We start from the raw sequence: 16,515 nt of genomic DNA on the forward strand, positions 1-16,515 counted from the left end.
TACTAGAGTGGGATTGAGACAAACTATGCTTTATGCTTTTTCTACTTTACATAAAGGCATACAGGTGAAATACAGAAAGACTCACTCAGGGCTGGGGGTAGTATAATTCCAATAGTGGCTAAAAAGAGCACCATAGTGGGAGGGAGGTATTTGGAAGACTGAAGACAGGGCAGATTCTGCCTCCAGTGCCTCGGTAACTGTTACAAGCTAATTGCCTCTGTGGCTGTTTTAGTTCTTTCTGATCACACCTCTGCCATCTAATAACTCCTCAGTGTCAAATTCTCAGTTTCTTTGAGATAATAAGTGAAATGTACAAGAGTGGTGAAAGCAAACGCTTGAAAATGTCTTTGAGGGATGGTTTAATTTTACATCAGAAAAATGTTTATAAATATATGTATATATAATGGCATCCTGAAGGATCCTGTCAGTACAGCCATTCCAGAAGAAGCATTATTTGTTAAGCCATGTACATCACTGATAGCCACTTCTCTCCCTTCCCTGGTTTGAATTGTTAGGAATCCCCCTGGAAACATTATTTCTTTAGAACAATTTTCAAAGTATAATTTTAGATAGTAGGTGTGCTCTGTCACATGTTAAGTGTTAAAACACTGTTCAATGGCAAATGCTATTTAATATTACAGAAACTTAAAAAATATAAGGAATTTAGGAAAGATTTTGGGAAAAAGAAAATGTATTTGGTTTTGTAATCTTCAGACTAATGAGTGACTGTCAGAGAGCAATACAAAACTTCTTGTGGAGAGACAGCAGCACCGAAGTTTACTCAGGACTCTTATGAGTCCAGGCCTGGAACCACCTTATTATGGACATTTTGAAAATAATTTAGTGCTCAGTGGAAACCTTATTCCAAGAGGAAACTTAGTGATTCCTACCTTAAACCCATGGACGTCATATGACTACAGGGAGACTTCCTTGTGGAAGGTTATTTATATTATCTGTTTCATTTTGGGTTTCATATATCTTATATAATTGTTCCTTTTAATTTGGTGAAATTCTGAGTTAACTAATACATAATAAGTAAAAGTCATAATTATGTGTGCTAAGAACTGAGGTAAAATTTATATATATATAAATGTATATTTTCTATATATTTCATAATTTCCTCTCTAACTGCCTGGTTGACTCATTCATTCTTTAGTAGGGTGTTCTTTAACCTCCATGCTTTTGGAGGTTTTCTAGACTTCGTCCTGTCGTTGATTTCAAGCTTCATAGCATTGTGGTCTGAAATTATGCATGGTATGATCTCATTTCTTGTATAGTTATTATAAAGGGCTGTTTTGTGTCCAGTATGTGATCTATCTTGGAGAATGTGCCATGTGCATTCGAGAAGAAAGTATATTCTGTTGCTTTGGTTTGCAGAGTTCTAAATATATCTGTCAAGTCCATCTGTTCTGATGTATCATTCAGTGCCCTTGTTTCTTTATTGATCCTTTGTCTAGATGATCTATCCATTGTTGTCACTGGGGTATTAAAGTCCCCTGAAATTAACACATTCTTATCAAGAAGGTTGCTTATGATTGTGATGAATTGTTTTATCTTTTGGGGGGCTCCCGTTTTTGGCGCATAGACATTTTTAATTGTTAGCTTTCCTGATCGATAGATCCTGTAATTATTATATAATGTCATTCTTCATCCTTTAATATATAGTCTTTAATTTATTAATTTATTAAATTAATAGTCTTTAATTTATTAACTTAAGTTAAATTAAATTTATTAAATTAATCTTCAGCCTTTAAATTTATAGTCTAGTTTGCCTGATATCAGTATGGCTACTCCAGTTTTCTTTTGAGTTCCAGTAGCATAGTTTTCCTTCCCTTCTCTTTCAATTAGAAGGTGTCCTCAGGTCTAAAATGAGTCTCTTGTAGACAGAAAATAGATGGGTCTTGTTTTTTTATGCATTCTGATACCCTATGTCTTTTGGTTGGAGCATTTAGTCTATTTACATTCAGTGTTATTATAGAAAGATATGGGTTTAGAGTCATGATCTCTGTAGGTTTCATGCTTGTAGTGATGTCTCTAGTACTTTGTGGCCCTTGTAACATTTCACTCACAGAATACCCCTTAGGATCACTTGTAGCGCTGGTTTAGTTGTGATGAATTCCTTCTTTTTTTGTTTTTTTTTGGGGGGGGGGTGGAATACCTTTATCTCTCATTCTATTCTAAATGACACTTGCTGGATTAAAATTCTCGGCTGCATAGTTTTCTCTTCATCACATTGAAGATATCCTGCCATTCCTTTCTGGCCTGCCAAGTTTCAGTAGATAAATCTGTCACTAGTCTTATAGGTCTCCCTTCATATATTAGAGCATGTTTATCCCTAGCTGCTTTCAGAATTTTCTCTTTATCCTTGTATTTTGCCAGTTTGACTATATGTGATGCAGATCGATTCAAGTTACGTCTGAAGGGAGTTTTCTGTGCCTCTTGGATTTCAATGCCTTTTTCCTTCCCCAGATCAGGGAAGTTCTCAGCTATGGTTTCTTCAAGTATACCTTCAGCACCTTTCCTTCTCTCTTCCACCTCTGGAATCCCAATTATGCATATGCTATTACATTTAATTGTGTCCCTTAGTTCGCTAATTCTCCTCTCATACTCCTGGATTTTTATCTTTTTTTCTAAGCTTCCTTTTTTCATAATTTTATCTTCTGATTCACCTATTCTCTCCTATGTCTCTTCAATCTGAGCTGTTGTCACATCCATTTTATTTTGCACCTCACTTATAGCAATTTTTGCTGCTCCTTTTTCTTAGTCCCTTGATCTCTGTAACAATAGTTTCTCTGTTGTCCTTTATGCTTTTTTAATCCCAACTATTAATTTTATGACTATTATTTAAATTCATGTTTTGTTTTATTGCTTAAATCGTTTTTGATCAATTCGTTATCTGTCACTACTTCCTGGAGTTTCTTTTGAGGAGGATTCTTCCGTTTCATAATTTTGGATAGTCTCTGGAGTGGCGCAGAACTGCAGGGCACTTCCCCTGTGCTGTCTGGAATAACTTGTGTTGGTGGGCGGAGGCACAGTCAGACCTGATATCTTCCCCCAGCCCACCGCTGGGGCCACAGTCAGACTGGTGTGTACCTTATCTTTCCCTCTCCCAGGGGCAGGACTCACTGTGGAGTGGTGTGGCCTCAGTCTGTGCTAATTGCTCACTGCTAGGTTTGTGGTGATGCTACTGCAGGATCTGGCATATTTGCCGAAGCAGATCTGCAAGGTGCACAGGGCGGAAGGGCAGGCTTAGCTCGTCTGCAAGATTTTTGTCTTGCACTAATTTCACCTAGCATAATACCCTCCAGGTCTATCCATGTACTTGCAAAATGCAAGATTTCATTCTTTTTGTTTGCCGAGTAATTATCTCTCTCTCATATAGATTAGATATAGATATAGATAGATATAGATATAGATATAGATATAGATATAGATATAGATATAGATATATAAAGAAGATTATATACATATAATCTTATCTTCTTTATCCATTCATCCGTCGATGGACGTTTGGGTCCTTTCCATCCTTTGGCTATTGTTGATAGTGCTGCTATAAACATGGTGGTGCTTGTGTCCCTTTGAAGCAGCACACCAGTATCCCTGGATATTGCTTAGCAGTGCAATTGCTTAGCAGTGCAATTGCTGGGTGATAGGGTAGTTCTCTTTGTAGTTTTTGAGGAACCTCCACATTGTTTTCCAGAGTGGCTGCATCAGCTTGCTTTCAACCATTCATTCTTTAGTAGGATGTTCTTCGGTCTCCAAGTATTTCTCTATCCAAATATTTTCTTGTGGTTGATTTCAAGGTTCATAGCCTTGTGGTCTGAAAATATGCACGGTATGATCGTTATCTTTTTGTACTTGGAGAAGGCTGATCCATGTCCCAGTATGTGATCTATTCTGCAGAATGTTCCATGTATCCTGGAGAAGAATATATATTCTACTGCTTTAGGAGGAAATATTCTGAATATATCTGTTAAGTCCATCTGGTCCAGTGTCTCACTAAAAGCCATTGTTCGTTTGTTGAATTTCTGTTTAGATGATCTTTCCATTGCTATAAGTGGGGTATTGCAGTCCCATAGTATTATGGTATTATTCTTTAGCTTCTTTATATTTGCGATTAGTTCATTTATATATTTGGGTGCTTTCACATTTGGAGCATAAATGTTTACAGATTTTAAGTCTTCTTGGTGGACAAACACCCTTAAGTATGATACATCTTTCTTCATCTCTTGTTACAGTCTTTATTTTAAAGTCTAGATTGTCTAATATGAATAAGGTTACTCTGGCTTTCTTTGGTGACCATTACCATGATAGATGGTTCTCCATCCCCTTTTTTTCAATCTGAAGGTGTCTATAGGTTTAATGTGAGTCTCTTGTAAACAGCCTATAGATGGATCTTGTTTTCACCCCCCCCCCACTCTGTTACCTGTGTATTTTTATTGGAATATTTAGCCCACTGACTTTTAGAGTGAGTACTCAAAGATATGAGCTTATTGCCATTATGTTTCTTGTAAACTTGGAGTTTGTGGTGGTGTTTTCTTGTGCTTTCTAGTCGTTGGTGTTCTTGGTCATTTTTTTTTCTTTTTTCATTTTTTCACCCCCCAGAGAGTCCCCCCGAAATTTCTTGAGGGCATGTTAAGTGGTCTCGAACTCCTTTAAATTTTTTTTGTCTGGGAAAATTTTAATCTCCTTTTATTTTGAAAGACAGCCTTGCTGGATTAGGAATTTTGTCTGCATATTTTTCTGATTCAGCACATTGAATATTTCTTGCCCCTCCTTTCTGGCCTGCCAAATTTCTGTGGATAGGACTGCTGCAAACCTGGTCTGTCTTTCCTTGTAGTTTCCTGCCTTTTGATGGTTGGCTTTTGTTGAATCTTATGGGAGTCCTCTGTTCTTCCTGTGTTTTGAAGTCTGTGCCTTTCCACAGGTAAGGAAAGTTATCCACTATGATTTGCTGACATAACCCTTCTACCACTTTTTCTCTCCCTTCATCTTCTGGGACTCCTATGATTCTGATGTTTCTTTTTAATGAGTCACTGATTTCTCTAATTGGTAATGTTTTTTTGCATTATTGTCCCTTTTTTATTCTGTTTCAGGATTCTCCATAAGTTTGTCCTATCGCTGATTTCCTGTTCTGCCTTATCCATCCTTGCCGCCGTGGCATCCATTGGAGATTGCACCTCAGTTAAAGCATTTTTTTATTTCATCCTGACTAGCTTTTACTTCTTTTGTCTCCACAGAGAGGGATTATAACCTATTTTCGGCCTCAACTGGTATTCTTATTATTGTGATGTTAAATTCTGGGTCAAACATCTTGCTTGTTCCTGTGTTGATTTCGTCCATGGCTGTCTTTTGTTTCTGCTGTTTCTTTTGGGGTGAATTCCCGTTTTGTTGTTTTGAAGGAAGAAAAGGAATTAATAAGGTAAAAAATTAAAATTAAAAAATTAAAAACTACACACACAAATCAAAAAAATGCTACACCCTAGGTGTGTTTTTTTCTGGCTATTGAACTTGATAGATTAGATTAAACATGAGGGGAAAAAGGAAATCTTTGGAAAATTTGAGAAAATGAATATATTGAAATAAAATGAAATGAGGGATGTAAAATAGAATTTGAAAAGAAGTTGCAAAAGTTAAAAAATATAGCAGAAAATTAGCGAAAAATATTTTTAATAAAAATGACAACAAATATAATTTTTTCTCTTTCTGTATGAAGAAAAAAAAAGATTCTAAAAAAGAGAAAATTGTATAGATGGACCAGCGAATAGACTGAAAAACAATTGATATTACATTGTTTTCCCTTAGAAGTCAAACGAAGAATTACTTTGTAGTCCATAAACTAAGCAGGTGGAGAGATTTGTGTTCCTGAAAAGTGAGTTTGGCCCATTCAGGCAGGGCTTAGTGTAACGGATCTGTTCTCCACTAGATGGTGCTGCTTAGCTTACTGAGGTGGAATATTGTGGCGCTTGTTGGTGTGTATGCACATACATGTGAAATTTGAAAATGCTCTCACCCAGCTACCCAATCTCTAGTATCGGAACTCTGTGTTCTTCCCAACCGGCAATTGCACACCCATCCTTTCTATTTTCTCTCTACTCCCCATTTAACATTATTCATGACGAAGCCTTTAAGTTTCCAGGCGCCGCCTCCCTCCTGAGTTTCATCTAAGATGCAGTTTTGTTTCCCAACCCCTCACTCTGAGGCACTGCAGTTTTGATCTGCTCAGATCCTCTGGGGGATGGTCTCACCGAGCAATGGCTTGTTTCCAGCCACACCCAGGACCATGTTGCTGCCAATGCCCAGATCTGTGGCTGGGTGCCAACCCGCCCCAGAAAACGTTCACCTGATCCTGTAGCAACGACATTTCAGGAATTATGGCAAATCACCACACATCTGGCACCAGACTTCACATTCAATGACCTTGTTCCAGCAAGAGCGAATGTGTTCACTGGGGTCTCCTGGGACCAAGTGGTCACACAGCCTCTACCAAATGTCCTTCCAGCAGTGGAACCGCTTCTCCATGGGTGGCCTGAGGACTTCCCAGACCCCACTCTAATCCTGGGGATTTGCCTTTCCCACCAGAACACTGCCAGGTATTTTGCTGTGGAGTTTCAGACTGTGTACTCCCCCTGTTTATAGAGTGTTAATGGATTTTAGCCCACTCATTTCTCCCTTTGTATTTCAGTCCCTGTGATGCTTTCCACTTTTCCTCTATCTCTCTGGCTGCTTTGAAGGGGCTGCTTTTCCCGTAAGCTCCCCCCATCTCTGTCCTCTCTCCAGAAGCCAAAACATTTCCCAGCACTCTGCAACTTCCCCCTCCCCCGTTCACCTATTTGCACTGTGTACCTGCTGAGTTCTGTTGTTTAGGTTATACAGATCATTGTGTTAATCTTCAAATAAGTTTTCTAGGCGTGCAGGATGTTTCAGTGTTGATCTAGCTGTATTTCATGGATGCAAGACATACAAAAAACTTCCATGCTGTTCCACCATCTAGGCTCCTCCCCTAGTTGGCTAGGTTTAAAGAGCAAAGTTTGTAATTTTTTGGTCATAAGCATAAGGTTTAGATACCACAAAGCCCATATCTCTACTAAAAACTTTTAGCCCATCATATTCTTACCCAGCAGAGTTTTCTCTCTTGTAAGCCCAATTAAATTATACCATTGCTCTGCTTGACAAGCAGGATTAGCTTCCCTTTATCTCGTAGGTTGGAGGATAAAATACTTAATAGGGTTTTATACTGTTCAACAATCTTCCAAATCTTTACTCTTGCCTGTTCGTTCCCCGTCTTTTCAAGCTGCTTGGTCTCATTGAAATTCCTACGTGCTAATATTAAATAGGGGGTGGTGCCGCCCTGCTATCCTACTGCATTTCTCTGTTCCACTCACCTACATGACTGATCCATAACCTTCCTTCATTCCTCCAATCTCTAATACAACAGTCTTTATTTTTTAATGTTTATTATTTTTGAGAGATAGAGAGAGATCAAGCAGAAAAGAGGCAAAGAGAGGGGAAGACACAGAATTTGAAGCAGGCTCCATGCTGTGGGCTTTCAGCACAGAGCCCAACACAGGGCTTGAACTCATGGACCGTGAGATCCATGACCTGAGCCAAAGTCAGTTGCATAACCCACTGAACCACCCAGGTGTCCCTCTAATAATACATCAGTCTTTGTCATTCGTCTCTGATTCCTTTGTTCTCTATTCCACTGAAAAAGCAGATTAATTAGTATGTATATCTTTCTGCTCCTAGAGAGGAATTGTCCATGCTCCTGCCCGATGCCAGCTCCTCCAGCCTTACATTAGATCCCATTAGATTCACGACCTTCAATTCCTTCCCCTTTCCTTAGGATGTTGGCAACTCTCACCTCCTTGGCATGGTCAATTTTCCCCTCTTGACTGCATCATCCCTCGAAGCATATAAACATGTTTTTTGCTTTTCCCCTAAGAAAAATATTCCTCTCCTGATCCCATTGGTCATTCTTAGATCCCATTCCATGTTTCTATTCCCCTTTCTCTGCCCAAAACCAGAGATATATTCATTTTTTCCAGTTTCTCTCATCCATGACCTCTAGAATCTAGTAAATTAGGCTTCTTTTTTTCAACGTCACCAAAGACCTCCATATTGCTAAGTCCCTTGGACAATAATAGACTTCTTTATTCCCAGTCTTCATCTTACTTGACCTATCATTATTTAGATCAATGCAAATGTTCATTGTTAGGGACTGAATGTTTATGTCCTACCCTGAATTTATATGTTAAAACTCTACTCTCCAATAAGATGGTATTAGGAGATGGGACGTTTAGGAAGTAATTAGGATTAGATGCAGTCCTTAGGATGATGTCTTTAGGGATGGGATTAGTTGCCCTTGTAATGAGTCATAAGAGAGCCTGCCTCCTTCCTCTGCTTCTGCCACATGAGGATACAAAGAGAAATATGTACCCTAGAAGAGAGCTCTCACCAGAACCTGACCATGATGCTCCTTGATCTTGGTCCTCTAGAATCGAGAACTTTGAGAAATAAGTTTGTATTGTTTATAAGCCACTCATGTGTGGTATTCTATTAATCAGAACTGACTAAGACACTCTCCTTGAATCAGCTTCATCACTTAGCTTGCAATATACCACATCGATCAAGTCCCTTCTACCTCAGGGTTTACTGGTTCCTGTTGTCTCCCTAAACCTTAAATATTGGAAGAACCCCATCTCAAACCTCACAGCTTTTCACTGTTACCACTCTCTTAAATACTTTTTCCCCTGATGATCCTCAAGTTTAAATCACCAGCCCAGACCTCCCCGTAAACTGCCATCTCCTATTTCTCCACTTGATGCCCTTGCTTGTATGACTAACAAACCTCTCAAACACATTATATTCAAAACCAAAATCGTGATCCTCCTACAACCTTCTCGTTCCAAATTCCTCTTCCCATAGTAAATATAAATTCTGGGACAGCTGGGTGGCTCACTCAGCATCCGACTTCAGCTCAGGTCATGATCTCTTGGTCGTGAGTTCAAGCCCCATGTTGGGCTCTGTGCTGAGAACTCAGAGCCTGGAATCAGCTTTGGAGTCTCTGTCTCCATCTTTCTGCATCTCCCCCACTTGCACTCTGTCATTCTCTTTCTCAAAAATAAAGAAGCATTACAAAAATTTTAAAAATATATATAAATTCTATTTTTCTATGTGTAGGCTTTTAATATCTTGTAGTTTTTTTGACTCCCCACTTTGTTTTATACCCTACCCTCATATCCAGTCTGTCAGCAGGTACTGTTTGCCATACCTTTAAAATATATCTAAATCAGACTTCTTTTCATCCTCTCTGAAATGACCACCCGGGTCCAAACTAGATTCTTCATCTAGAGCATTGTAGCTGTTTCTCACTGTGATCCTCCTTTATCCTTTTTGACTCATAATTTGATCATAATTTTAACCCAGAAGCCAAAATGCTCCTTTAAAAACTGAAGTATGACTATGAGACTCTTCCACTCATAATTCTGCATTGTCTTCCAGCTCTCTCAGAGTAAAACCCAAAGTCATTACACTGTGGCCTATGAGATCTTATAGTATCTGCCCCCATCCTTGCTAGTCTTTGACCTTAGATGATTGACCTGATTTTTTTTCTTGCTTTATTGAGATAAAATTGACAAATAACAGGTAGGTTCAAGATGTACAATGTGATTTGGTACAAATATATATTGTGAAACATATATCACCATAGTAAGGTTGGTCGACACATCCAACACCTCACATCATTACCTGTTTGTGTATGTGGAGGTGGTAAAAATACTTTATTAGCAACTCTCATGTACACAGTACAATATTGTTAACCGTTGTCTCCCTGAGGGACAATCCCCAGAACTTACTAATCTTATACTTAAAGGTTTGTGCACTTTGACCAACATCTTTCCAACCCTAGCCCTTAGCAATCACCAGGTTTCTCTCGTTTTCTATGAGTGAATATGACTTTTTGAGAATCATAAGTGGTATTATACAAGACTTGTCTTTCTGACTTTTCACTCAGCATATTGTTCTCAAGGTCCATCCATGTTGTCACATATGGGAGGATTTCCTTTGTTATGGCTGAAGAATATTTCATTTTATATATGATACTCATATTACATATCATATATCCATATGATATACCATATATATAATATATAATATATATAATATGACATATATTAATATGTATGCATATAATATGTATGCATATATATAAATCACACATACACACACATTTATTTAAACACACACATATATACGTGTACCTATACATTTTTACATGTAAACTTACACACATATACACACATCACATCTTCTTTATCCATTCATGTCTTGGCTATTTTGAGTAATACTGCAAAGAACATATAGGGGTGGATATCTCTTTGAAGTAATGATTTTGTTTCCTAAGAAAATAAACAGATTTAGTTGTAAATCCAGACTGGGTTTGCTGGATCATGTGGTAGTTCTATTTGTTTTAAGTTTCTTCGTTGTTTTTTTTTTTTTTTTTTTTTTTTTATGCCATCTCTGCATCCAGCATGGGACTCAAACTCATGAACCTGAGACCAAGAGTTGGATGCTCCAATGACTGAGTAAGCTAAGTGCCCTGGTAGTTCTATTTTTAATATTTGGAGGATCCTCCATACTGTTTGCCATAGTGGACATACTCATTTATATTCTTAACAGCAGTGCACAATTGTTCCCCTTTCTGTACATTCTCATCACTTGTTATTGCTTGTCTTTTTTTGTAATAAGAATCCTAACAGTTGTGAGACAATATTTCATTATGTTTTGATTTGCACTTTCTTGATGTTCATGATGTTGAGCACTTTTCATGTACCATGGTGTATCTGTGGAAATATCTTTGGGAAAATGTCTATTAAAGTTCGTTGCCCTTTTTTAAATTGGATTATTTGTGGGTTCTGCTATTGAGTGAAAGCGGTTCTTTATATATTTTGGATAGTAACCACTAAAAGGACATATGATTTGTAAATGTTTTCTCTCATTCTGTATGTTTATATTTGATTTTATTGAGTTTCCTTTGCTGTGAGATGCATCTTAGTTTCATGTAGTTCCACTTAATTTTTATTGCTTGTGCTTTTGGTGTTACATCCAAAAAATGTTGTCAAGACCATTATTAAGGGCCTTTTCCTGTTGGTTTTATTCTAGGAGTTTTACAGTTTCATGTACAAAATTTAAGTACTTTGAATTAATTTTTGTGACTAGTATAAAGTATGAGTTCAATTTCATCCTTCTGCGTGTAGCTAGTTTTTCCAGTGCCATTTATGGGAGAGGCTTTCCTTTACCCAATGTATATTCTTTCCTTCTTTCTTATAAGTTAATTTACCACATATACATGGGTTTATTTTGGGGATCTTTATTCTGTCGGTCTATGTGTCTTTTTTTATGCCAGTACCATAATGTTTTGATGCTGTAACTTTGCGATACAATTTCAATAAGGAAGCATGATGCCTCTAGCTTGATATACTTCCTCAAATTGATTTGGCTCTTTGGAACCTTTTGTGGTTCCATACTCTTAAAGAACCAGGCTGGATCCCTGGAGGAAAAACCAAGCAACACTTGGAGATCTTGGTGGATCGGAGATTTATTTAAACGGGCGGGCTCAGAGGAGATTTTCTCCAAAAATCTGAGCACCAAATGCAAGTGGGGAGAATAATTTATAGTCCTCACCTTCCACATCTGTCGGAGCTTTCCCATGAGCAGCAAACAAAGGAATAAGAACACAGAGGAAAGGTGTCCAAGCCAGAGACCAGACAGAGTCCATTTTAGCCCCATTATCTTTCTTTGGCATACTTTATTCACTTGTGCAACAATACAAATTTTATGTTTTTTTTTTCTACTTATGTGAAAAGGCCTTTGGAACCTTGATAGAGATTGCATTGACCTAAAGAGGGCTTAGGTACTATGGACATTTCAATGGTATTAATTCTGATCCATGAACATGAGCTATCTTTTCATTTTTTTCTGTCTTCAATAATTTGTCATCAAAGTTTTATAAGTTTCTGTGTACAGCCCACTGTCTCCAGAAATGTGGGTGCTACTGGGTCCTATAGAATATGTAGATCCTTCAAATGTCCCACTCATTCATGTAGTGGCCCCTGTGGCCAAAGAAGAAATGGGGGAAATTTCCTCTGATGCCTAATATACAGACAGGTATAGCTGGGGAAACCTACAAAGAGGAACTCAAGTTGTTATTCAAGCCAATACTGACAGCATTTAGATGGAAAAAGGAACAAGCTAAGCAGTCACTGGGCTGAACTCAGAGGGGTTTCACTGGTGATCACTCATGAGCTATAGTAATTAACCCTTTACACTGATAGGTAGATGTTCTAAACATCTAGAACACTCGGTTCTAAGCCCAGTGGTATCAGGATATGGTATCAGGACATTTGGGCTCACCTGCAAGAGCCTGACATGATCCTCACTGTTTTCCAAGACCTGGCTAATAAAACTCTGGTTGGTAGAAAGGAAAAACAGAATATTAAAGGAGATTAAATTATTAACGGGTAAAACGACGTTGGCCCAGTGTACTAATGTTCTGTCATAGACTTTAATGCATTTGATTGATCAAACAGTAAGGTCCGTGCCCCCATATGCCAGACTAGGAACCCCTGCTGAGGCACCCAATATTTTAAAGGTATAGAAGTCTAGGGAGATAGTTATGGCCGTGCTGAGAACACCAAAATGTGTTTTCTACTGGAAATTGCCATGGGATGTCCCATATAATAGGTGAGTTACTTTGTATCCCTGGGTGAGGGGAATCTACTCAATCTCTAATGGGATCCTGTTGTTCTGCTGAAAGGCAGACCTATGGAAATTCACTATACCTGTAATGGAGCATAACACATTGAAAAAGGGGAGAAAATGGGGGTCCTCGTCTGGCATATTCTGCCCCAGTCTATATTCTCATGCCTAACAGTGCTGCTTCCTTCTGCCGACATGTATGGAATGCAAAACCAGGTTAAGTTCCTAAAGCTGCTGGTGTCCCTCTCCTTCAAGGCCATAACGCACTGACACCCCCTGGCAATCAGGAGGCTGATCCCTAGCCTGGGTATAAGCCCTAGCAACTACTCTGCAGTACATACAGCAGATTAAGTGAAACTACTGTAGAGCCTTGGAATGGATGGAATGGCATATTGCCAGGATTTGCCCTTAAAATACAGTGACTTGGTAAATGTATGAACAGCATGTACTATGTTTCTTTCTTTCTGTATTTCTTTTCTGCTGGAGCCTTTGTGATTTCTCTATAAAATAAGATCACATTATTTGCAAATGGGTGATTTTACTTCTTCCTTCTTGATTTGGAAGATTTTATTTTTCTTGCCTGATTGTTGTAGTAGGACATCCAATACTACGTTGAGTAGAAGTAGTGAGAGTGGACACCCTTGTCTTGCTCCTGATCTTATAGCAAAAGCTTACAGATTTGACTACTGAAAGTAATATTTGCTGGGGGCTTGTCATAAATATCCTTTATTATGTTGAAATAAATTTTATATCAAATTTATTGAGAATTTCGAATTTTAAGTTCTTTTTCATCTAAGTCCTCCAAGTCCCTGGGTAAGTAGTCAAATATGGCCTGGGCAAGAAAACACTGACATCAGCAACCAAGGTGACCTTGTTTTGATTTGTGATTCTGTGAATCTGTGATTTGATTTGATTTGATTCTGTGAATGAACTGGCACTAAATGCTGTCCCTCAATTCTTCCTAACACCATTGGAGAAGACTCTGGGGCCAGAATCTCCCTCCTGGTTCCAAGGTCCCTGGCTGACTCCTTATGCCTGTACAAAAACTAGGACAAAGAGGTCAGGGGGTACACTCCTGTGTCCGGCTCTGCCTGCCTTTCCCATGCCCTGATGGAGGGTGTTAGGATGTCCCTGGAAGGGGACGACCCTCTCGCCAGGGCGCCGCAAGAAACTGAAGGGCTACCAATCACCAAGCGCCAGCACAACCCAACGGAGATCCCTGAACAGCGCGCTGGAACAAACTGAAGGTCAACCAATCACCGAGCACCAGCACAATCCAACGGAAAGCCCCGAGCGTCTCTCAAGAACTAACTGAAGGTCAACCAATTACCGAGCAACAGCACATGGCACGAAAGACCCACCCGAGCCTAAACCCGGAACAGTTACAGCTTAAAAACCCTACCCCTAAATACCCAGGCGCGACTTCCCTGACTCCCTCCTTGAGTCACGGAACCTCGCCCGGAACTAATAAAGCCTTAAACTGCAAAAATTCTTTTGTACTCCAACTCCTATCTTCACCCCGCACAACGTTTGACAGTAACAGAGGGTAAAGCCAGGGCCAGAGCTAATGGGGTGGATGGGGAAGGGGGAATAACCACACACACACACTTTCTCTCTCTCTCTCTCTCACACACACACACACACACGTTACAACCTCCTCCTGCCATCTGCAGCTCTCCCAGCTGCTGGCCTGTGATCCTGAGCTGACCCTTCACTCCATCCTTGAAGACTGAGATTATGGGAGGATGAGAAAAAAATGGGTAGAGGGAGCTGAGCCTGAGGTTGGGGGAAGCACATATTGTCTCTTGCTCACCCACCCCAAGAGTCACTCTTGAGGTGTCCCCTATGCAGCTGCTCATTTTTGATGTGCACAAAAGTACACATGCACAGAGAAAGAAACAGACACCACAAGCACAGAGTCACACAGCCATGGAACCACGCAAAGCCTTCTCTGAGGACTCAGGTATGGGGTTCGTGGACAGGCTCACACACAGACCCCCACTGCAGACATAGACACCCTGAGAGGATATCTCTCTCTCTCTCTCTCACACACACACACACACACACAGATACAAACATTCAAGGACATGGGCAACTCTCCCATGAAACACACCCTACACATACTGGACACACAGAAAACACACACACACAGGGTTGTTGATCAGAAACACCCAAAGTGAGAGCAAATTCGCACATGCAACCAATACACACAGAGTAACGTAACACAGATACACACAGATACTCCCGCAGGGAGACATGTACCCAAAAGAGACAGTACTGTCACAGATACAGAGATTTGCATAGTGGATATATGCTCATTCAGAGACACAGGCACAGATACACAGGCATACAAACAACATAAAAATTATGAGGGATCATGAGGCAAGCTGCAGGGCCTCAAACCACAGCTCCCACCCCCAGGTGGTATATGTGTGATATCCCCTGGGCACTGCTGGCTGCCCAAGAACAAAGGAAAAGGAAAAAACAAATGGTTAACTGATAGAGATCATAGTCCTGCAGAGCCTTTCTCCATCTATTTACAAATAACTTAATAAATCACAAGAAAAACACAATCTTAATAGAGTAATCTCCAGAAATCTATGGACATGGTTTCCTAGAACCCCAACATCATCCCTCCATAGTGATGTAGGAAACAAAGGCAAAAGGAAATGGCAGAGAGAATGAAATTTCCTTATACCCTGCAGCCAATTGACAGATACTTGAGGCCTACAGACTAAAATATTTCTCTAGGATCTCCCTTTGTCTTGATGCTAATGCTTTGTTAGAGGGCAAACAACCTTAGTTTGACAATAGATAGGCCTCCAGTATCCTGGGAGTCTCCTTTAGCATATGAAAGTCTCATTGGAAACTTCCCCGGACCTGACTTCCCTCCAGATCCATGTATTACTAGTCTTTCCTCATGGTGTCTGGCCAGCCCTTTGGCCAAGAGTCCTGTCCCAGAGGTTTAATGAAATCACCTTTTTGCAACAAAGAGGACCAAGAATTCTTTCTTGGCCGTCAGCTCCAGACACTACGAACCCCATTGTCATCCAAAACCTCATCAGAAAACATGGAAACAACCAGATAACAGGAAATTCATGTCCACAGTCAATATACCCACACAGAACTCAGACTCACAGGTGCATAATGCAGATTACACACACTCTCTCTCTCTCTCTCTCTCTCTCTCTCTCTGGGACAGCTCTGGTGCTCCAGGACAGGACATTACAAGAAGGGGGTCCAGAACCTGGCATGACCTGTCCTCTCGAAGTTGTCATGGAAAGGGGTGTTTTCCTGGTTCCAACTCTGGGCTGGTCATCAGCCCCATGTCAGTGCTTTATGGAGGGTTGTGCCCAAGCCTGGATTCCAGAGATTGGCCAGGGTAGGGTGGGCACAGGGACAGGGGACAGGGAAGAGACAGGGTACACTTAGAGTGGGGGTGTTGCATGGGGCCAGGTCAAGTGAGGGAGACAGACGAGCCTCTCCAGAATCCTTGGGTGTTTCAAAGTGGGCTGTACTTGTAATGCCCCCGATTTTGAATCCGAGAAACCACCAAAGAACCGATAAGATGCAAACACACGAGGGTTTATTTACAAGCTCGAGCTTGGGCCCAAGTATACCCGACACAGTGGAGCAGGGACTTGGACCTTAGATTAAGAGGTGTTGCAGTTTTTTAGGGGCCTGTGGCCAATGAGATTGTAACACACAGAGAAAGTTGCATAGTCATGTCAGTCCACACGCAGGTGGCCAATTGAA

The 16,515-nt window shown here is 40.1% G+C and overlaps 1 protein-coding gene across 1 annotated transcript in view; it reads left to right on the forward strand.

Annotated features, from left to right (window-relative positions):
* POTEA (POTE ankyrin domain family member A) overlaps positions 1–14,004 on the forward strand; it is a 78,016-nt gene extending 64,012 nt beyond the window's left edge. The window contains 2 exon segments of the mRNA XM_042924386.1: positions 715–939; positions 13,810–14,004. Coding sequence (XP_042780320.1) covers positions 715–939; positions 13,810–14,004 — 420 coding nt within the window.
* Positions 14,005–16,515: the final 2,511 nt, after the last annotated feature.

This window comes from Panthera leo, chromosome F2 (genome assembly GCF_018350215.1).
Source record: "Panthera leo isolate Ple1 chromosome F2, P.leo_Ple1_pat1.1, whole genome shotgun sequence".
Lineage (NCBI taxonomy): Eukaryota > Metazoa > Chordata > Mammalia > Carnivora > Felidae > Panthera > Panthera leo.